This window comes from Periophthalmus magnuspinnatus, chromosome 17 (genome assembly GCF_009829125.3).
Source record: "Periophthalmus magnuspinnatus isolate fPerMag1 chromosome 17, fPerMag1.2.pri, whole genome shotgun sequence".
NCBI classification, from domain to species: Eukaryota; Metazoa; Chordata; class Actinopteri; order Gobiiformes; family Gobiidae; genus Periophthalmus; species Periophthalmus magnuspinnatus.
The window spans coordinates 20,276,680-20,300,737 of record NC_047142.1 but is presented as its reverse complement, the minus strand read 5'-3'; the positions used below and the strand labels follow the sequence as shown (position 1 = coordinate 20,300,737).

General features: G+C 36.1%; 1 protein-coding gene across 2 annotated transcripts in view; it reads left to right on the top strand.

Moving 5' to 3' along the window:
- atp6v1h (ATPase H+ transporting V1 subunit H) overlaps window positions 1–23,784 on the top strand; it is a 30,823-nt gene extending 7,039 nt beyond the window's left edge. For both annotated transcript variants that reach the window (XM_033982330.2, XM_033982329.2), the window contains 6 exons: window positions 443–635; window positions 4,159–4,337; window positions 5,229–5,354; window positions 9,153–9,254; window positions 11,118–11,231; window positions 23,430–23,784. In XM_033982330.2, coding sequence (XP_033838221.1) covers window positions 443–635; window positions 4,159–4,337; window positions 5,229–5,354; window positions 9,153–9,254; window positions 11,118–11,231; window positions 23,430–23,499 — 784 coding nt within the window. In that variant the 3' untranslated portion in view covers window positions 23,500–23,784. The remainder of the gene's footprint in view (window positions 1–442; window positions 636–4,158; window positions 4,338–5,228; window positions 5,355–9,152; window positions 9,255–11,117; window positions 11,232–23,429) is intronic.
- Window positions 23,785–24,058: the final 274 nt, after the last annotated feature.

The window sequence follows — 24,058 nt, the reverse complement described above, 5'->3', positions numbered from 1 at the left end:
ACCAAACTGTTGGTAAATAAACAAAAACACTTTGTACTTGATCCATGGAGCAGATGCAGAGAAACGAAGCTCTGACTTAGAGTAGTTTTGACCACAGTGCATATTGATTACCATCTGCAAAATGGCTGTGCAATTATCAACTTTAAATCAAAAGAAGTCAATGAGATTCATTAATTTCTTGTTTTTGATTAATTTATTTTTAGTTTAATTTGACAAACGGTGGATTATTACTGATAATCTTTAAATGTACATCATTTTGTCTAAGCTCAAAATAAACTAAAAGTAAACTAACTACACTTTTTAGTTATACTTTTCCCATTTGCAGACATGTCTATTCTCAACCTCCACCTAATCGTCTCTATTGGTTTTATTGTCCAAGTGTGAAAGACATTTAAACTACATTTTCCTCTGATCCCTTTCATTTGTATGCTCTTTCTTTCAGTATCACGGCCGTACTGAGTAACAAATGCGGGTTTCAGCTGCAGTATCAGATGATTTTCTGTGTGTGGCTGCTGGCCTTCAGTCCTCAGCTCTGTGAACAGTTGAGGCGCTACAACGTGGTCCCAGCCCTGTCCGACATCCTCCAGGAGTCTGTCAAAGAGAAGGTCACACGCATCATTCTGGCTGCATTCAGGGTAATATAATAAATAAATCATAAAAATGCTGCAAAGAAAGCTGAGGTGGAAACAAACTTGTATTGTAAATCAGAGACTACCACAGAGATTTTAAGGGGCAGATGCTCAAGAAAAAAAAACACTTTTCCATATCACTTAAAATGAAATTATACACAGATTTTAAAAGAAAACTAAAATGATTTAACGTTTTTAGACATTACTTTTAGGTGTGTTCCTGCTGAGGTTTAGCAGCAAAGCTTTGTGCATAGGTGTATGAGCTGAGAGACCAACAAGAGCTTTTGTAAAAATAAATGTAATTTCCTGTAATCTAGAGTGTTTTAGGGGGAATTTTTTTTATTTTTTTAACAGTCTAATACATAATCATGGGATATAAGCTTGTTGTTGTAGCCTACTTCTCTTCAAGATTCAAAACATGCAATTGATTATTAGACTATAACAACTGGCCTACTTTTATGCTGTACTTGTCATTAACTTACATTTTAGAAAGACAGATCACTTGGTTCTTTGTGGAGCCCCAGCCCTCTGCTTTCTCTGTGCTCCTCCCCTGCTCCGCCGCACTGAGTGCGTCTACTGTCTGAGCAGCAGCCTCACACTGGGCTGCGGACAAATGCTCGAGAGAACAGTCACAGTCCAGCCTAAAGCGTTTGTCCGCACACCCAGACTTAAGTGTTATGTGTCATCTTTTGTGAGAATTGAATAGATCTTTTCCGAGAACATGCCGCGCATTGATGTGATGTCTTGCGCTATTGAATCTACAGACATAGTATTGCATTAGCTGTTCTGAGTCTAAATCATGAATAAGAGGCGGATTGTCCAGAGAAAAAAAAAAGGCTAAAAGCTTAGACTGTGTAGAACATCTTTATGGACACTAAACTGCTCCCACAGTCTTTGATGCTGTGTGCTGTTAAGGTTAAGACACACATGGAGTCTGAAGCTGCGAGCGAGGGAGAGGCAGGAGAGAGGGGAGCAAAGCGACAGTGACACTCTTTTATTGTTGAGTGTTTAAAACAGCTTTTACACATCTGCTCTTGACATGAGGCAAATATTAAACCTAAAAAACATGTTGAGCCCCAGGGCCCTTAATTATGCCAATTAATACCAAAAATGTATTATGTTTTTATCAATAATACATTTTTTGGTATAAATTTTCTTAATGTTTTTAATTGAAATGCATTTTTGAAAAACTATTTTTATATATTAGTTTGTATTCTCATAGATTACATTTTTAGATCAGTTCAGGCTAGGCTTAAGTGATATTAATAATCAATTGTGCAAAGGTAAAATCATTTATATTACAGTTGTGTAAATGTATTAAATAAATGATTACTGATCAAACACGAAACTGCCATACTATAACTTGGTATATCTGATTTAAAAAAAAAATCTGTGGTATTGCCCATCTCTAACAGACCGTGTTATTCCCTATAGACTACACTCCATGTTTTTATATTTTTTTCAAATGCATAGTTGTTCTCACACAAATTTAATTTTACTTTCAACAACCACATGGTGCACTTCCCTGTTATTATAAAACCTTTATTATCTTTTTAATATGCTTTGGGCTGCACATACCACATCACTTCCAATTATGTCCTAATTACGCTGAATATTTTTGGAGCAATAGTAATAGTTCTTGTCTAAAAGATTGCCTCACACTTTAATCCTGTCATTCCTGTCTGATAAAATGATTTCTAAATTAAGCTTTTGGGTCATTGCTGTGACCGTTGTGAGGGAAATTGTGTAGTAAATGGGCATGATTGCATGACTTAAACATGAGGCTCACTTGGTGCTCTTTCCCCATGAAGGAAAGTTTGAGCGGAGCATTTTGGGTCAGAATTTGTTCAGCTGTTTCCGAGTTAGATTTTCGTGCATTTATCTCATGGAATTTGTTATCCATTCATGTGTTAACTGAAATTAAACCCAATTTTACATGTATGTACATGTATTTGTTTTATATAGTTTAATTTATTTGGAACACACTGTATACAGTTACATTTACACTGTCATATCCATATTTTTGTTAGTGGTGCTAATGGCATAAAAAAACAAAACAAAAAAACACCAAACAAACAAAGAACTTGAACTTTACTAAGTTAGTGGCATCCTCCATTTACTTAAGTTGCCAATAACATTTTGTCTCATTATTTAAATTATATAACAATCAAATTAACTAAACATTAAAAGGAGCTATATTATGCAAATTTGACCTTTTGAGTTTTCAGCCTTGTTTTAATTTAATGTCCGCATCCATACATACAACATATCATTGTGTTGCGTTCTCTCCTCGCATGTTATAAAGGGCTTCCTGTTCCATGGTGTTGAGAGATCCAGGCAAGACCCTTTGCTTGTTTTTCGTTTGTAACTTTCATAATAACTATAGAGCTAGCGAAGATATTTTCTATCCATCCGTTATTGTACATTAAACTCCTGAAATGTTTAAAAGCCCAAATAATGCATAACAATACAGAACCTTAAATCTTTGAAGCCACTGGAGTCCCACCCACCAGTTGAATCAGTGCTGCTTATTTCTTTATAAATTATGTAAGTTTATAAAATTCTCTATTGCACTTGTTAGGCAGCTGTTCTATTCTAATTATCTTCACTCAAGTCCAAATCAAATAGCTTAGTTTTTTCACATTTTGTTCAGTGACTATAGATCTAATTAATTAAAACTATGGCATATGATGTGCTGTATTAAGCAAGAGTCAAGAGGGCCTTACTTATTGTAGAAGCAATATGTGGATGTTCTTAAGCATGTTTTTCTTTCTCTCAAATGTGTTGATTATGCAAATAGATTCTCTGCACCTGGGAGTACTACTGTGTCTTAAATTATTCGTACCATCTGGAAGTCCTTCAACACATCCTCAAATGCAGGTTTCTTTGTTGTTTAGATTTTGAGTTGGCCAAAAGTACAATTTCTAACCATTTATTAAGAATCAGTTTAGCTTGTTGCACTGTCTGTAGCTGTATCAAGGTGGTAATTTGTCCTATTCAATCTGTTTTGAAGTGATGTTTTCAGTTGTATTGTCTCTCCCATCTGTTGTTTTGTATTATATTTTCCAACTAGGGCTTTACAGTTGCAAGCACTTTACAAACCCACCATCTCTCTGTTTTGAGTTATTGATTGTCATTGAAGGCGGTCACCATGTATTTGTCACTGTGGAAAAATAGAATGCATTACAATTAACACACAAGTATGATGCATTGTTAGCAGTAGTGGGAAATGGTGTTTTTGGGATGCTAAAATTTCTAACTCGATTTGATTCTAAGGCAGACAACTTGATACTTAATTTTTGTCTATCTATAAAAGGTATTAAATAAGAAATATTTTAAAATATGTGTGAGGCTAAAATTGTGAACTGAACCTCACAATTTTATTTTAAATGATCTTGCATTGTCTCATTCTTGTGAACCCAATAACATGTCTTATCTTGGTTCCGTCCTAATAAATCCAGTGTTTATATCATAGTGTTAGATACTCATATTATTACATTCCTATTAACATCAGTACAATATTTTTCAGAATCTTCTGGAGAAGTCTTCTGAGCGTGAGACCCGTCAGGAATACGCTCTGGCCATGATCCAGTGTAAAGTCCTGAAGCAGCTGGAGAATCTGGAGCAGCAGAAGTACGATGATGAGGACATCACTGAAGACATCAAGTTCCTCCTGGAGAGACTGGGAGAGAGCGTTCAGGACCTCAGGTAATACTGCATTTATAAACTCATTACAGTCACACAGGTTTACAACTTAGCAAGCACAAACTAGCATGCAATATAATACACAAATGTCTTTGTAGTTAAAGGTGCACTATGTAAGTTCTGGGTGAGGGTCTACCACCTGCTTGTCTCGGGAGAGTATCTTTCTTTGCGTAAAATCTTCCACACACAACATTAACTTGCAAGATTTTGAATGTATTTTTGAGCAATAAAACACCTGTGATATAAATTAAATGCATCATTACTGGAGTAGGATCACCTCTTCGCAGATCTGATCTTGTAAATTTGCCTGATCAACACGGGCTGCCACCTGCTTGCCTCCATGGAGATAAGTTTAATGCCATACCGTGGATCATTCCAGGCAAAGATTTAGCATGAGCATAAGACAAGCGGGTGGCGTGCAGTGTGCCAGAAAGGTTACACAGTGCACATGCTTATTTATGATGATATTTTAGGGGTATGTCTTAAATTCTACTTGCCTCACAACAGATTTCATGTTTTGTCTAATAACGTATTAGGAATTGGTTTAATTTTCTTTTAAAATCATCTTTCAGAGGTTTAGACCTCAACATATTCAGTATTTAACCTTGATAGGAATTCACTTAACAACTCTGAATTAAGTAAATATTTGTTTTTAACTGTTTGAGATGGTTAACCTCATACAAAATGGATTATATAATAAATAGATCAAATGACTGTTGGAAGATGATTCACTTTAAATTTTGAATAAAAGCGTAATTGAATATCTTAATAGTTCGTTTCTTATGAAAAGACGTTTACCACGGAGTGCAGAATTATGAGAGCAGAGACTCTTAAAACTGCGTCCTTCGACCAAACTATTTGAACTTTTGCCATTGCCTCTTTTATCTCTTTCAGCTCCTTTGACGAGTACAGCTCTGAACTCAAATCTGGCCGTCTTGAGTGGAGCCCTGTGCACAAGTCTGAGAAATTCTGGCGTGAAAATGCGGTCCGGCTGAACGAGAAGAACTATGAGCTCCTCAAGTAAGAAATCAAAAAACTTGAAGTTAATAGGAAGCCAGTGAAACACTTTAAGCTCGTGGAATAATAATAGCGAATGGGAGGACAAGGACATTTCTGATATTTTCTGTTGATATGAAGCCAGCTAGAATCACTATTTATTATCGTTAAAACAGCCCAAGAGGAAAAGTTCAAAGGTAAAGTGTTGCAATAAAATAAATGGTAGCCTTAAAACCATATTGCTGGGTTTCAGATGACATCGCAACTTTCTATAGGCCAGTATTATTTAATACAGGCCTGTATTATTTAATACAGATTCATATAGTTAAATGCTGCTAATGCAACTTGATGACCTTCAATTCACCATCTTTTCAGACAAGTAGTCTGATAATCACATGAAACTGACAAATGTTTGAAGTTTTTGTAAATCAGCAGAAGTAAAATCCAAAAGTAAAATCTGTCAACTGGGCAAAAAGTTGTAGGAGTGAAGATGTTTCACTTTTCAGTTCTGGACAGATTGCTGGTGGACACTGCCTTATATCTATCTGAAGAGAGAAGCTAACTATACTGAAACTGGAAACAGCTTTTGTTTACAGTTTATGTATATAGGCTAGGTCTATTGAGCTACATTGAGTGTGCACTGTGCCTAAGACATACTTAGCATATTCATACAACTCTTAATGGGTGTTTCTCACACCTATTGGCATCCTGACTTGTTCTCTTTGTTTCCTTCGTTTTCTTTGAGTCTGAGAATGGAGTTCAAGAAAGGATTTTCTTTGCTAACAAAAATTGCTTCTTTAGCTCCTCTCTCAAACCATTTCTTTTCTCTGGCTAAGATCCGTACCTTACCTTACTATCTTCAAAGGAGTGGTGAGTGGCTTTGAGATGGAGCTGTACGGCGGACTGGGGTCCAGAGGAACTCTCGCACTGATGTTGGTACATTCTCTTATGGAGTGGCTATTTAGTTTCTCCAGTGTAACCCTCACTGCACTGAATGGAGTAGACCACATTACTTTGTTTATGGCTCGGGGTTTTGTCCTTTGGGTGAACCAGTTTCTGTCCTAGGTTTGAAATAAACCAGAATCTCATACTGTCTGGAAATTCTCTGAAGTTTTTCCAGATACACCAGCTGTGTAAGGAATAGTTACGTCTATCCTTCTAGGTTCATATTCCCTGTTGTCCTGTTTTTTAGCTCACTTAGATCCTTCACTTTTCCCTCTGTGCTTGAAAGAACCACTTGAGCCTTGTGTTGTAGAGTACGGACAACTCCCTTGTTTGTGCTGCAGTGTGTGAATCAAACAGCAGGTATTGGTCTGTGTGTGGGTTTCCTGAAGACTTCTACCTGGAGTCGCCTGTCTTCTCCTATAGTAAATCAGCAGAAGAAAGAGTGAAGGAAAAACATTAGTGCTGCTAGAAATTCCAAACCTCTTGTCTTCATACTCTTACACCTTTTCAGTAGGCTTTAATGCCAACAAATTTGTACCTTCCATTCAAAGTGCTTCAGGTGATGAATATATGTATCCTATGATTAGGGGGATATAATAATCACCCCACCAAAGCCCTGTATTCTAGATTGCAGCACTTTTAGACGTCTGTTAAGATATTTTCTTCCACAAGACACCTCAGATCAAAAGATATAAAACATCCATTTGAGTTTAGAGACTTTGCTATTCTAGTCACGGTCCTCAGGACATTCACCAAAACATCATTGTCTTATCAGTGTCCTTCCTCTGTTATAGACTCAGACTTTATCTCAACTCCAGTTAACACCTACCTTTTATTAGCCTTAGTTTTTAATCTTGCAAAATAAATGAAAAATAACAAATAAATGTTACCGCTATCGTCAGAAACACGTGCGATCTCTGCGCTAAATTAGAACTTAAATTTCAGCTCATTAATGGTGAGAATGGTCATTTATCTTGGATTATAATAAGAAGCATAAGGGGAAAGAAAGAGGAGAAAATGTGAGGAGCTGCATCAGAGAGAGGGAGGAGGAGCAAGGGCAGACAGCACCACACACACAGAGGCAGAGGAAAAGACCTGGACATTCAGTTAAATTGTTCAGATTAGAGTTAAAACTTGAGAAACGTGCAGACACGTGAGGAGACATAAAGACATTGTGACTCTGGTGCAGAGCTTTAAACAAGAGACTGGTGAGTCGTCTTCAGCACGATGCCTTTTACTGTCACAGGATTGGTTGTAGGCATGTTGATTTATAATGCCTTATCACTGAGATCGACCAAAGTTTACATCACTGTCTATCGATCTTTTGATGTTTAGCACAATCCAAGATACAGTCCATTAGGCCCAACATGAACATTTTCTTTTCAAAGGAAAGAACAGAGGTGAATCGAATGTGAGGTACACTCATAGTAAAGTGTTTTAATAACAATAATAAAAGAATATCACTGGTGAAATTCTGTTCATTGCATTCATTACATAAAGATAAACAAAGCTACATCAACAAGCAAGAGAAGGGACAGGAACAAAAAGCCCTGTACTTTTGAGAGTTGTTCACCTTCTTCCATTTAGTCATGTTTAGTCATGAAATTTGCGGCCTTATTTCATAACAGTACAGTCACCATTTTTAGACCACTATTGAAAAAGACATTATTATCAGAATTAGTGGTGGTTTTGTTAAAAAGAAGACATGACATTTTTAGTAAATGTAATATTTTCTTTTTTCTTTTTTTGTGTGTTTTTTAATCAGGTTTTTTTTTTTTTTTTTCAAATTATAAATCGGATGTCATATCCAAACCATGAGTTTTGAAATACAAAAAAGTTTATTCTTTGTTACAGCAGATACAGACAGGACAGGGCCCAGGCCTGCCCTGGCCACAGACTGGTCAGCCTCCTGGCCCCCCCTGGCCCTTATCCTAGTCCCCCCAGTCTGCTCCCCAGTCTAAGTCCCCCGAGCATCTGCGCTCTGAGTATTTTATACCAGAATGACAATGCTAAATACATTTCAAAACAGAGTGGCTTTTGTTTCACACCTATGAGATAACGAACGTTTACACTTAGACAGGTAGAACAACAACAGGTTTCCTTTGGGATGGAGACAAAGCCTTCACACATGTTAATGTCTGGTCTGGGTCTGACAGACTGACACAGATCAAATGCATTTAAAGACATACTGTAAGAATATTTTCTTCACGACATGAATATACTTAAATTTCCATCACAAGTGCAAATTAAATACCTTTCAGTCATATGCACAGATAAATAGAACTGTTGTGACCCTGGATTTAAACATTGTCAAAGTAGAGTCCTGACTCACATCTTCAGGAAGACTGTTCCAGGTTTTAGCTGCATAAACGCTGATTCCCCATGTTTAGTCCTGACCCTGGGCAACAGCAGGACATCAGTCCCTGTGATCCTCAGCGTGTGAGGGGGTTCATATAGCACTAACATGTCGGGGATGTACTTTGGTGCTAGGCCATGGTGAGACTTGCCCACAAGCAGAGCTGCTTTAAAGTCTATTCTCTAAGCCACAGGAAGCCATTGCAGAGACCTGAGCACAGGACTTATGTGCTTGTACTTCCTGATTCTAGTCAGGACCCGAACAGCAGTGTTCTGGATGCACTGCAGCTGTGTTAACAGCTGTGAGCAGCCATTACAGTAGTCTAACCTACTGGAGACAAATGCGTGGATAAAGTCTGGCTTAGACCGTATACCTTTGATTTTTGCAATGTAAAAGGTAAAGGTACTCTTACTTCAGTACCATTTTTGGCTGCACTCTATACCTCTGCTTACAATGTCTGGTCTACCCCAAAGGATTTTCTATTGGTATACATTACAGTTAAAACCTCCTGTCCTCTGTAGGATCCTGACCAGGCTGCTGGAGGTATCTGATGACCCTCAGGTCATTGCTGTGGCAGCGCACGACGTCGGGGAGTATGTGCGGCACTACCCACGCGGGAAACGGTGAGACACTTTTGTTCTTAAAGAAATCTGAGCTTTTGTGTGGCTGTCATGCAGTAATGAGTGCAGAGTTATATCTCACTGTAGCAGGTGCTTATTATGCATTTAGTGTAAGAATTCTGAGAGCCTTGTGCCTCCACAGGGTTGCTGTTGAGTTAGAAAGTTTTTATTCTTTCAAAGAAATAGTTTGGATATGGTACATTGATCATCACACTAACAGATATTCAGTAGCTAAGTACTGTATGGGTTGAGTTTATTACGAGTATTAAATAAAAATAAAGTACGCATTTGCAGATTAGGTATTCACAAAACAATAGTCCGTAAAAAGGAGCTACCTTTTGTTGTCTGGCGCATAGTAATTTAAATGTATCTCATGATATATTTCGTTTTCTTAGCATTTGTGAGATATTACACTACAGAAACTGTTCAAAATTTGAAAAGAACCACTTCTCCAAAGACCAACTGTATACACCCATGTGCCTCTCATTTTACTCTTTTTGCTACATGCTGCTATATATTACCTCTAAGTAATATGTACGGTAAGTTTTGTCCAGTGGGCTTGTTCAACTTCAGTCTTTCAGTTCAAGAAGAAAAGTTGTAATCTATAGTTTATCAAAAAGTTACTACAGTGGTCAAAAGGGGTCATTGGAAAAACTGTCGTAAGATAACCAACAACAACTGAGGCGAAAACAAAAGGCAGGGCAAGTTTATTTGTATAACACAATTTGTAAGCAGTAATTTAAAGTGCTTTACAGAATAAGAAAGACATTAAAATCACAATACAAAAAAACCCCAACAAAACAAAACATAAATAACCATAAAATAAACACTGAAAAAGAAAAGTGCAGTGGATTGCAGTGGTGGCACTGGTTTACTACGTAATATATTTACACAAGTCCAATAAACAATTAAGTGATTGTTAAAGTTGCTCTTTTGAAGCTTTTCTGGTGAAGGGTCCACCACCTGCTTGTCTTCATGAAGATGTTATTAGACTTATTTATTTCCATGGAGACCGGCATGTAACACCCCCAGGCCAAGTTAGAGGTCAGATCTATAGAAAGGCAAGTCCAATCATATACATGGTGGATGTTTTTCAAGGTATTTTTGTGCAATAAAACACCTATTTAAAAAAAATACAAAATGGGTACGTTTATTGCCATACTGTGGAACGTTCTAAGCAAAGCAATAATATCTTCATGGGAACGTCCCACCAGAAAAGTTACACAGGGCATCTTTAAAACACTATTAATGAAATAAAAGGAAGGAAGGTAGAACTAGGTTAAACTGAGAAGAGGGCCTGCTGTTTTCATGATGGTCAGACAGAGATGTTTAGCACATAGAGGAGGGATAATATATATATGAATACTGAGGTCAAAACAAGGGGTTAAAAGGAACCAAAAGAGGAAATTTATAAATGGTATAATTAGTATATGGCATGAGAAGAGAGTGCAGAGGAAAAGGTTAGGCATAGAAAGAAAGACTAATTGAGCCTACTTATAAAGGCAATATTGAATGAAAAAGGAAGACTTTGTGTGTTGTCTCTTCCCTATTTGATATTCCAAATGGATTCTGAGATTGACAGAAAAGCACTGCGCTCTTGTTTGGACAAATCGATCACATTATACAGCCAGTGCTGCCCTGCTTGCTCCTGTCGGCATTACAGGCTATTCTACCAATCTAATAGGCTGTTTCCATTTTCACACTGTTTATAGTATGTATTTTACCTATTCTGATGCACCTTGAACCTTGGACCTGTCTTATTACATTGACTAAAACCAAAGCACCCACTGATCTCAAATGTGGATAAAAAAATGTCTCTGTTTGTCTTACTAAAGGCTCTTTTCTCCAATTTTCCCTGTTTTTTAGAGTGATTGAGCAGCTGGGAGGCAAACAGCTGGTGATGAATCATATGCACCATGAGGATCAGCTCGTCAGATACAATGCTCTGTTGGCTGTGCAGAAGCTTATGGTCCACAACTGGTAAGAACTACTCTTGGGCTTAATCATGTATGTATATCTAATTAGAATAGAATTTGGAATTTATATTTTAAGCCTTATCGACTTGTAGTTATTAAGTACAAACAAAAACTTAATTCACAATGAACATATAGTTCTTTGCTTTATATTTACTTAATACACTAACCCCTTAATTAAGTACTGGCTAAGCCTGAATCATTCTTATAGAGGAGGTTGTATGGATAATAGATATTTCTTTCTACCATGTTATAACTTTGTTCTATCATCAAAAACATTCCTAAAGAGGTTTTAGATGTCATCCATACATGTTTCAATAATTTAGAGATCTCTCCTGGGCCATATTTGAACCCTCCTTATGGTTAGCTGTAGTCAAAAATAAAAGTGAAACTTATAAAAACATGTTGTTTTTGGCAATAATAAAAATCTAAATATGGTATGTGATAGCAGTTAATACCCCATACAAGTAAAATACTGTATATAGTATGCATGATATATATAATAACACAGGAGACTGAAAAGGCAATAAAGCCCTGTTAATCTTTCATTCTGGACCTGCCAGGCTGTTCTTGTTAACTGCTGTGTAAATTCTCGGATCAGGCTACATGTGGCTTCAGTGGTATGGTAACAGTGAGAGCTGGACAATTTAGTATTTTTTCTAATTTATTTGAATTTTATAGTTGATAATAATAGCAATCCTACAGTGAGGAATCCTCCTTTAGCAAACAATGGAAAAAAACATTTAGCAAGAAAAAGGTCCAGAGTGTTTGTACATTCACAACAAGTCCTCTGCCTTGTTTCTTCCTCACATGGTGGAGTTTGATGCTGTCTGATTGGACACTCACACCTCCACAAACAAACAGGAGCGCTGTAGTCCACCACATGTGCTTTGACTTGTGATGGAGCCTCAGTGCAGAATGAAGCCAGGATGGAAAGTCGAGCGATAAACAATAAGGAAACCAAAGCAAACAATTTGCATGCAATGAGTACCATATGAATCTGGGTTGTTGAAAAATACTAAAAGCTAGAGTGTTGAAACTAGATACTAATTTGAACAGGTATAAAAAAAATTGCATGAATAGGACTAGGGTTGTCAAGAGATCTGAAATCAGATAGTAATGATACCACAACCACAGGTAGTATCAAAACTAGGTACTCATTTGAGCAAGTGTTGATATTTAAAAAAGTCACATTCACAGGACAGAAATGAACCTTTCCTGAATCGCTTTAGAACAATCTTGGGCTGTATCAGAACAAGTATAGACCACATAGACTAGTATACTCCCATGGACCACTATGAAACGTACCTGGACCACAGAATGATTGCATATAACACCACATGGTAAGATAAAAGAAAGAACTACAATTCATTGGTGAAGATGACATTCTGTTGTCTAAAGAAACTTTTTTTTTTGTGGTATCAGACTTGGTATTGAGTATTGAGTCTATTCCTTAGTATCGAAATTGAGTTTGAAATTTTAGTATCATGATAAATGGGACATATTTTTACCTTTTCGTATTAGTTTAGGTTTAGGGTATTAAGTAGTTGGACAAAACCTGAACAAATCTTAAATTATGTATAAACTTGCTCATTATGAATGAAGTCTTTCTAGTCTTCAATGTACAGTATGTGACAAGGCAAGGTCTTATTTTGTTTGGTTAAGTTGTTAGTGTGCCTCTAGTGTTGTTTTTATAAACTGACAGTGTACACATTTTTAGAAGCACTTACCTTTGTAAATAAACTGGTCTGGTTCCTTTTTGACTTTTTAACAAAAAAAACAATTGCTTTTGAACACCTGTCCACATGAATCCTGACTCAGCTGGAGTGGTGTTTAGTTCTGCTGCTCTTGTAAACAGTCAACAATGCAAGTCAACAGTCAACTTTTATACACACACCTGCACCTGTTGTTGATGTTTTATATGGACTTATTTGTTTTTGATAGTTTTTTCAGTTTGTATTGTATTTTAAACAGGGCGCCCATGAAAATTGCTCTCATTGGGTCCCCCTGTAGCAATAAAGATAATTAATAAATAATAAAATAATGACTTGATTAGACAATAAGAATGAATGAACTTAAGCAAAGAGGTGGGTGTTATAAAGGCTAGACCACAGTGAAATCATGGTTTTGTAAAGAGCCATAATTAAAATATTGAGTATGTTGTATATAAAGGTAAAATATTTGAGCAAGATAAAATTAAGTGCACACAGGAGGATTCTCTTATTTTTTTGTTAAGTGGCACAGTTTATATTCCATTAACAAATGTGCAAAACCTCATTTACCTCACCATGAACCATGAGTGACGATCATGTCTTAATTTGAACTATTACGCCAGCTACATATCTATTCTCTCAAATATATGTTGAACCATGACAGACAAACATGGTTCTCATCCAACAATGTGTCTGATTGGACAAAATGTGCTTAGGATCTTAACTTATTCCTTCTGTATAACTGTATCTACAAGCTACATCTCCTAAACCCTGCCCCAGAACCAACTCATATTTTCAAATGTGTGTTTGAAGTTCAGTCTAATGATGTCCAGTAGGCTTCGCTTTCATGCTTGTCTTGTTTTCCTAAATCTTCTGTCCCCCGGGCATTAGGACAAAGTTTGTAGCTCTGGTTTATTTGGTGTTCTTAGGCAGGGACAACTCGTACAGCCCATCTTCATAGCTGATTAGTTGTTGTACCATTTTTCAGCGTGAATTTCCGTGTTCTCTTCTTATTCCAGCCATGCTTGCAAACTGGGCTAATGCTCTTGAGTTGTTTGCCTTTATGTCTGCTTTGCCACACATTTACTTAATTAGGCGCTCGCTGTGTCCTCAAAATAAATGTATGCTAGTTACAACAGCCCAAAGTAAAACCCTCTTTGCGACTATTCATTGATGGAGCAGTACTCAAACCCAGAGTGATGTTGTACATATAAAGGATGAATCTGCATTAGGCTTAATATACAAGTAAACATTGATTTAGGGATATATTATACTGCGGAAGCCTCTGTCTATACTGGCTTTATGCCCTGCTCATTAGGATTAACTGCCCCTGAAATAGACTTTTGTTTAGACATAATCAGTGTTGGGCAAGAACCTGCAAAAAGTAATTGATTATAGTTACCCGTTACTTTTGCCCCAAAGTAAATGAGTTAATAACTGCATTACTGGGTGATGAAAGAAACTAATTACAAAATAAAGTAACCATTGCATTACAAAAAAAAAAAAAAAATCCTCAAAAATACACCCCAACTGCTTTGTGAAATAAAAAGTAGTTATATTCAACCTTATTTGTCCTGCAAATCACCAAATGCACTAATGTGCCATGTTATAGGCTGTTCTCCTTCACAGAGATCAAGCACCAACACGGACTCACAACTGTACAGCCATAATAACACAGAACTACTTTAAATGCTGTTTGGCCACAACAGACTGTGGCCAAACAGCATTTACTAAACACATAGATATTAGATTATTATTTGATCTGTCACCACTGCAGCAAATCACAGAAAAAATAACAAGTGCCATTACACTGACAGTAACTATAACAGTGTTACAGCAGAGGAAAGAGTCATTATTAAGATGATTGGAATAACAAAAGGCATAACACTGTATTTAATTATTTGAAATGAGACTTCAATTTCTGTCGTGTTTTGTTATTGGTTTTCTCTCAATCTAACAATTAGTTATTTTTTGTTACTGTTCTGATGTAGCCTAACTAATAATTTATGTCATATACTTTGGTTTGTTTTCACATTTAATTCGAACAAAATGAAATAACAGTGTTGCGCTTCATTTTCTCTAGCTGTAGACACCAGTCTTACAAAACCTTAGGCCTATGTGTTACAACTCCAAGTAGCCGACAATTTACAGTTCTAGTTGTGTGCTCACTCAGAATAATAAATACAGAACATTTCAAGGACAGGTAAAGTGCCTCATGCTTCTAATACATTTCTAAATAAAAGAAGGCTCTTTATGCCTTGAGTATGTTGCACATAATGTTTTGCATTGGACTTTTTTAATAGTTCAATATTTACTTTTAGGATTCTGGGAGTTCACTGAATGCACCACACCACACCCTCAATTTGCTCCACTCCACTGATATTTTGGCACAGCACACCTCTTGTTTATAGCTCCAATGCTCACACTCTCAGCAGTAGCTCTGACACCATCTGCCAGCACATTCTCACACTACTGCTGCATTAAGACCAGGGGCAAGATACATCCCTGTGACTCCCTATTTTAACTTTTTGATTTGGTTAAAAATGTATTTAAAAATATCCATGTACAATAGAAATGATCACCACCCACATCCACACCCATGTCTTAATATGGGATCTAAAACATTGAAAATTTTTTGTCATCTTTCTCTTGCCTTACTGACTGTTACTCTTATTTCATCCAAAATATAGGATATTTTGTTTTAAATTGGATATAGTGGATTGTAGTGTTCATATGACAACTTCATTAGAGGGATACTAATACAGTACTAAACATTAGACAGGACATATGTGCAATTTTCTGTTCCCAAAAACTCGCTCATCTGATTTGAATGACTTTTTACATGACACAATTTTCTCATCATTTAAATGTTTTTTCCACCACGTTTTCTTTTCCATTTACAAGAAGGGAATGGATCTCTATGTCCCCACTTCTGCACTAAAGCTACAAATAGTCTGTGAAGAAGTAGCTAACACAAGCTGAATACAATTTGTCCATTGTACATGTGCACTTCATTATACATGTGTTTTTCAGAGAGGTGACCAGCACAATCTCCAGCTGTATTGTAGTAAAGTCGTTTTCAGATACCATACTTGTACTACTTGAGTCATATACTTTCCAGTGTAACACTCTTATTCGAGTATACGTTTTGATTACTCTTCCCACTGTGTTGAGATGACAATGTTGAAAGTTTTGAACATTGTCTTTCTTGCACTGCTCATTAATATATAATTTAAAAAATATATATTATTATGATTGAATGGTTTGCCCTTCCAAAAGCATTAAAATTGGAAACCAGTTGTGTATTGGATCATACTTATAATACTAATATTATGTTTAAAGTAACAGTGTTACTTCAGTACAATATTTGCTATTTTCTCCACCTCAGAAGTTTTCCTTAGATCTGTAAGAGCTGACTATATTAGCTAATATTTGAACAGTCCCTTATTCGTTTAAATTAACTTAAAAGCCATCGTAACTGCTGAAAATATCGAAACCGGGATGAGAACAAGTGCATGGATTGATTTTTGAGAGATGCAAAAAAGTTCCTTTTAAAATCCTTCCTGTTCACAAGTCGATTTAGGATGGTAATATTTACCAGTAGTGTAAAGAACTGACTTTTCCAAAGTTCTGTTACACTGTTACACTTAACACTGTTAACACTACTTAACAGATTACTCAACAATTTCCTTTAAATACTTTAAAATTAAGAGCAGAGTAATTGTCTGTCAAAACATGCAGTTATCAGAACATGTGCTGCAGCAGCAGCCAATATGTTTTGGAAGGTATTTTACTTTACTTTAATTAAAAACAGCAAGGGTACAAAAAGTAACCAAAACAAAGCACACAAACGAGTGAGAAGCCACTTCGAACATACTTTTGCTGAAGACTTGTTTTCCTTCCTTGTGAAAAATAATTTGTGTTGACTAAATGATAACTTTACCAATCCTTGCACGGTCCTTTTTAACTATAAACTTTATCTTTTTTTTTTTTTTTGTATTTCATATTTTATTCATTTCTTTTTGTCCCCCTCCTGTGGCTCTCTGAAGTGTTATTTGTTTTGATGTTGAAGGATAAAACTTGAGAGAAAGAGAAAATGAGGATAACATATTTTCAGCCTGTGTCAGTTCTGCTTTTATTCTGAGTTGGTTCGTTTACCTCCATTATATTTGAAGGTTGTTGCATCACAAGTATTCAACGCCCCCACTGATTTGATTGCAGCAGAAGGCCACTGGGAAAAAAAATCTCTTAACTCTTGTGCCTCAAACATTAATATTTTTCAATGATTAAAAAAAAAAAACTGTGTAGAGGTTCTCTTCAAAATAACTAAGTATAAGTTATATTCAGATTATAATTTTCCATAATTTATTTATCCCTTAAGCCCGTCACACACCACTGGAGATTTTGGCTTCAGGAGGCGTGACCTGACTTTGGATCTTCATATGCGATTTTTAAGCTCCTCGTGTTTGTGGTGTCAGTGCGACTCTGAGCTGCTCTGTCATATCATAACCACAAAACATCACCACGGCAACATCACCATGGCAACAGACAATAATTTAAATAATTTGAAGACTATTTTATTACTCAGCTCTCGCAAGGTTGTAAAGTTTTAACTGCGTCCATTGTCATCCATATTATCCATTCGTTTTTTCTCCGAAAATAATGATACCCAGTCTGCTTAAAATGGTCAGAGATTCATATTTTTTGGTTCTTTCCATTGGCAGATTGATTCCATACATTACCATAAATAAATTTTCCCTAAGATGCCAGTTTTTTCCCAATACCACATGCAGCACGTTTCAGTCATGTGATCATTCAGTAATAATGTATATATTTGTTTACTCTGGCTGTTATCAGTGCGACTGTCCTATCAGATGCTTGACTTTGGTGCATTTTTTTTTTTTTTTTATTACATGAAGAGAGTTTGTTTTGTTGTGGTCCAGAGAAATAAAAAAAGAAAAAATATATATGATGAAGACTTTTTACAGAAACATAATCTCAACATAAAAAGGTTTTGGATATCGGACATCTGAGTTTACTGTGCAGAAAACTAGTAGGACTTTCATTCACTAAAGAAATCTCTATGATAAGACCAGTGCACAAGATCACAGGACGTGTATTAAACACTGTATTTGTCTGTAGATATGCAGATTTAAGTCACAGTTCCCTCCCATATCTCAAACTAACTCAGCCCAATCCCTCCTTTCTGCTGTATTCCATCATTTTAACACATAACCTATATAGTCAACTAATAAAAAGTTTTTGACTACAGTCCAAAAAACTAGTGCTTCTTTTACTGTCTCATAAATTCCCCAAGTCAGATATATTGCATGAGCAGCTCTTAAGGCCAAAATAAGTCCGCTGTGTGTGGTCTGCATGCAATTATAAACTGTTTTTCACATCACACAGACAGTAAAATACAGCTAGAGTGCCTTTAAATCACTCTGTTAAAAACGCTATTCCCTTTTTCTCACTTTTAAGATGTGGCACAGATGTCTGGGCCTGACATTTCATAATATGTCATTAATTTGAGCTTTGTATTTCTACCTAAAAACCTCTTCAAAAAAAAAAAAACAAAAAAACATCTTAAAATCCACAAATTGCTCATCTGTTCCTTCAACCCATTCACCTGTTGGATAAGTACAACACATTTCCTCTGCGGAGCTTCCGAGCTGTGTCCGTCCATTTGTATAATTGCGTTTCAGTTATACAGATGCAAACTAACAACTAAAGTGTTTCATTCTGCTGTTTATTTATTGATTTTTTGTAACAATATTGTGGATGTAGCAGTTTTTTTGTGGTTCAAATCTGCTCGTGGGTTGTTGTCAGTGGCATTAATCAGTTTCAGTATTGTCGTTTATTGTCTATATTATTTTCTACTATCTATTTGTATCTAGGGGGACATTTTACTGTAGCATTTGAATGGACAGATTCCAACCGTGTAAATCTCAGTATTCCAGCGCATTTAGTTTGACAGAAAGTTAAAATTTTTAAGACACAAGCAAAGTTTTATGCAACACTAAAACGCCATCCCATATTTTAGACTGCACATTTGCATAACACGAAGCCACAGAATCAAGTCAACAATATAAATATGATGTTTTTCCTCATTTTTGTGAACTATTGAAATGACACATCACTCTTACTTCACTCTGTTTATTAATGCCTCAATTTCAGTACATCACACACAATGGATTGACTGAGGTTTTTTTTTTTTTTTGTCAAGGCCAACGCGGTTTCTTTTTCACTAACTTATATTCTATGAAATCTATGAAATCGCTGTAAACTCGCTAGCTAATATATGTATGTATATGCGCGCTTCTTTACATAGGGAAAAGTATAGTAATCAACAACTAACTGAATCGTCCTGTAGACATCCACAGCCCCGTGTCCTGAGCAGTGTAATTACATTGGAGCAGTGTGCTCTTATTGATTGATTGCACTAATTATCACGTGTTAATTAATCACGTGTCCATCCAAAATATCGACCTATGATCTAGATTTAATGGAGACTAGTGTCTTCGTGATGCTAGCATTTCAAACCCGATTTTGACACTAAGGAAAAGACTCGATACGCAATACTGATTCCGATACCATGATGAGAATAAAAACATTCTTTATTTAGACAATAGAATGTTAAATAATTGTACTTTCTTTTATATTACCATGTGGTTATATATCTGTGTAATCCCTCAGGAGGTAGGCGTAAACTAGTTTATGTGGTATAATACTTGTTCAGATACAGCTCAAGATTATTCTAAAGTGATTCAGGAAAGGTTCATTTCTGTCCTGTGAATGTGATTTTTGTGTGATCAATACTTATTCAAATGAGTTTCTTGTTTCAGTGCTAGTTTTAATATCGATTAGCATCAGATTTTTGATACTTTTGACAACTAATGGAGGCATACTAATTGGTAAAAATTGATTTAGCATAATATAACATCTTCCTTCACAGCAGGTATGAGCTCGATAGTTTTGTTTGTTTTTTTTCCCCTTAGCACTGGGACTGAACGATCTGGGAAAAATATCAAATTGTGTTGTTTTTTTGTTGTTTTTTCGTGACAAGCATTACGATTGCAACTTGATTTGCAATTTATGTTTTTATAATAGGATTTTGTTTGAAGTTTATATTTTAAATGCCTACAGAAGAATTGACCAAAAGATTGAAATATGAACTGACAAACTAATAAAAAATCACATTTCAGAGCATGTTTGTACAGATCTAAACTACAGGGTTAGCAGATTTTAGATAGGCTATTTTGTTGTTTGTGGTGCTACCCTACTTTCCAAAGTTGCAGCCTTTAAGATTTATTTTCAAACTGCGATTTCGATTGCATTCCATGCCCAGCACCAATTTTATTTCTAGGAGATTTATAGTATCACCAGTGCTGTATTCTCACCCCATTAGTTCATTATGAGCCACTGTCCCCACTGTGCAGCAGCTCGTCCAGAATGTCATTGCATAAAATGCAAATTATATATAATGGTTTCAAACTAAATCATATATTGTAGTTTGATTGCGCAAATGGGAACATCCAGGTTGCATGTCCCGTATTTGAACCACCTCTAAACTTCAATATTGTGGAGATAGCCTCACGGTGAAAGTAATAGCCAGTTTAGATTGCATTTTACCGGACATATATTTGAGCAAGGCCACGGTTTGATTTTCGAAATGTGTCTAGATTTCCCAGTGTACCTGCCATCCAAATAATATTTATGACCAATGCCCAAAGGCCATTCGATTCCTTACTGGTTAAATTTAAGTCAAATAAAAACAGAAATAACATTCGAATGGTATTTTTCTGCATGTTAAAGGGCTCATATTACACTATTTGCTGATCTATGTTATAATGTTTCCTCATCAAAAACATATCTGGAGTTGTGATTTGTTTCATTCACACATTAACTCATCATTAACACACAAACCCTGCATATTTAGGCTGTGCTCTCGAACAGAAAACACTCTGTTCCACCTTGTGATGTCATGTGCTAATACAGGAAGTGCTCCACTGTGTTTTTAAACTCCATACACCTTCACTAGAATCATTTGGATCATTTCAGCTCTGGAATTGCCAAACTCTGTTGAACTAAAATGTAAAAGGCAGCTGTTAACTTGGAAAACTACCACTTCATGACTTCACAAGATGGAACAGAGCATTTTGAAGAGATGTAAACAGACTGATAAGTATGTTTTTGATGAGGTAACGAGTAAATTTTGTGGAATATAGGACCTTTATATGATTTACTTCAGGCTCGTATTTGTTCACTCTTGTTCCTAGTTTCAGCCTATAGTGTAATCCTAATGTAGACTTGGTTTGGTCCTGTTCTAGTTTTGGTTTAGTCTAGGTTTAGTCCCAGTTTTGATGTAGTGTGTGTGTGCAAGCGTGATGACATGTACTCCCATGTGTTTCCTGTGATAACACATGCAGTTTGGAGTAGCAGACAGAAAGACTCCAAAGACAAAACATGATTTAATTGGCTTTTGGTAATGCGTGGTATTCAGCTATGAGAAACTCCAGTACATCACTTTCCTGGTTTGTCTTTTTTTAGTAAGACACATAATTACAAAAAATCATTATTAATTAAGCATTTCTACAAACACAGGGTCCATTTAAAAGTGGCATTACCACATTTTTCCCATTTTCAAACGTTGTAAACAGGGAATTTGTGTTCGCTGCTATCCCAAATCTTCAGCTTATTCTTCTCTTACATTAATTATAAGCATGTTTCAGACATTTGCACAGCTTTGACACCTGATGCCTACTTAAAAGTGCACTATGTAACTTTTCTAGTGGAGAATCTGCTACCTACTTGTATCTATGGAGATGTTTTTGCTTGTTACATTCCACATTATAAATATTGCTCTTATCAAACTTGCCTTTATTAAATTACAGGTGTACATACATTCTATGAATCTGCTTGCATCTCCAGAGAACTTACTTGTAACCTGGCGTAGTGGCATCAACTGCTTGTCGCACACAGATAGATGAGTAATGGATAAGTTTAATGCCATACTGCGGAACACTCCAGGCAAAGTCATTAATCTCCACCAAGACGAGAACGTGGCAGACCCTTCACCAGTAAAGTTACACAGTGCAGTCCAAAATCATACTGAATGCTTTTGATATTCAAATTAGATCGTCATATTCCCCGCGCTTGTATTGTGCAGCTTTATAATTCCTCACTAAACGGCTCTAAACAGTTTAAAATGAGCGATCGACCGTCCCTCCCTTCTCTGTGGTTGATACAGCGATTCATCTCCTCGTTTTTGAAAGGTCGCCATAATTAAAATTTTAACAGCGCAACTTCCTCCAATTTTTTTTTTCCCATGACCTTAAACGCCTCACATCCCCCAAAGTCAGGCCAAAGCGTACTATGAAAGTCTACGGAGCGAACTGTACATGGACAAAAAAAATGCATCCAATTTTAGCCCTGCTTTTAGTGTGTTACCTAATGTGTTTTTGACATGTTCTCTTTTAGTGCGCCATTTTCACTGTTTTTCTCTTAATACGTGTGGCCATTTTGAGGGTCTTTAGAAGCACTCTGAATCAGAAAAGATGTAGAAAATCTGCGCTGACCTAAATGGTGTTTCATCTTGTTTTTTAGGTCATAATAGAAGTTGTCTGATATTTTTAAAAGATGATGGGTTATGAAGAGACTTGATGTAGTGGGGTTAAAGAGTAATCTTTTGAGGTTTGCAGGTTTACTTTTTTTACAGCTTTTTTTTACTGCTCATTTATGAAAGTCAAAAACAAGTCAACCTTGTTCAAACCTTGCATACATTGTAAAAACTAAAAGATGCACTATATAAGTTTGCAAACGGGTACGCTACTTGTTTCCATGGAGATGCTATTGCTTTGCCCAAAATGTTGCACAGTATGGTATTCAACTTATTTATCCAAGTACACATCTTTTTATAACATTTCTTAAAACATTTTTACCGTGAGTCGACTCTGGCTCTCCATAAATCAGACCTGGAACCTGATCTAGTGTGTCCGCTCCTCGTCTCCATGGAGATTCACAACTTTAGTGACATACTGTGTAACATTTAAAGCAAAACACTTGCATCGTGAGGACGAGCAGGTGGTGAACCCTCAAACAGAAAAGTTACAGAATACACCTTTAAATCATATTTTTGTGTAGCAGTTTTCTCCATATAACCATTATTTATCTAATATTTTAACATACTAAAATGAATATGCCAGATTTACTTAAATGTATTTTCTCGAATATAATTTGTTTTTCTATTATCGGTCAGCTGTTTAGCTTCTTTCTTCTATTCGATTTCTTTTTCTATTCAAAAAAGAATTAAACCTGTAGCAAAAATATCGTCCCTTATCATGATACTGATATTGGAACCAATGTATAGCCTATTCTCAAAATCTGTGAAAGCTGTTCCAGTCACTCAAGGGTTGAACACACTGCTATATTGTTTTTGTTTGGGTTTTTTTTTTTTTTACATGTCTAACCCTCTGTTTCTCGTCTTTTCATAGGGAGTACTTGGGCCGTCAGCTGCAGTCCACAGATCAACAACAGGCTCCCGCTGTGGCTGCTAGGACGTAAATTACGTGTTTGTCATCAAGCAATATGTATGTGAACTGAAGTGTGTTGTGTACAGTACTGTCACCATTTCAAAACTCTTTGTTTACATTCTCGTGTAGTCATTCCTCTCCTTCTCCACGGCAATGTCCACGGTGATCTTCCCTTGACGATGTAACTATTTTTTGTGTTCTGTGCTAAAACATGTGGTGATTTTGAGTCGCGCTTTAAGTATGTGATGTGTATAAAATTGAGAGATATTTAACTGTAAAACACTGGTGAACTAATAATAAAGATGTTATCATGTGACCCTTGCAGCGTTTCATTTAATTACAATGTCAAATGTTTTCAGATATGATTCCTGCAGTTTATTACATAGGATCAGTAAATGATTGCAGAAACTATATTGATCTACAAGGTGTGGACGCATTACAATATAACAAAGATTACAGAAATAAGTGGTAATAAAATTCATAATTAAAGAATGATAAATAGTAAGTAGCAACAGCATAATAACAGTAGTCCTAGTAATAATAATACCATACGTTTACTTCAGGATTAATATTTAATATGAGGTAATGAA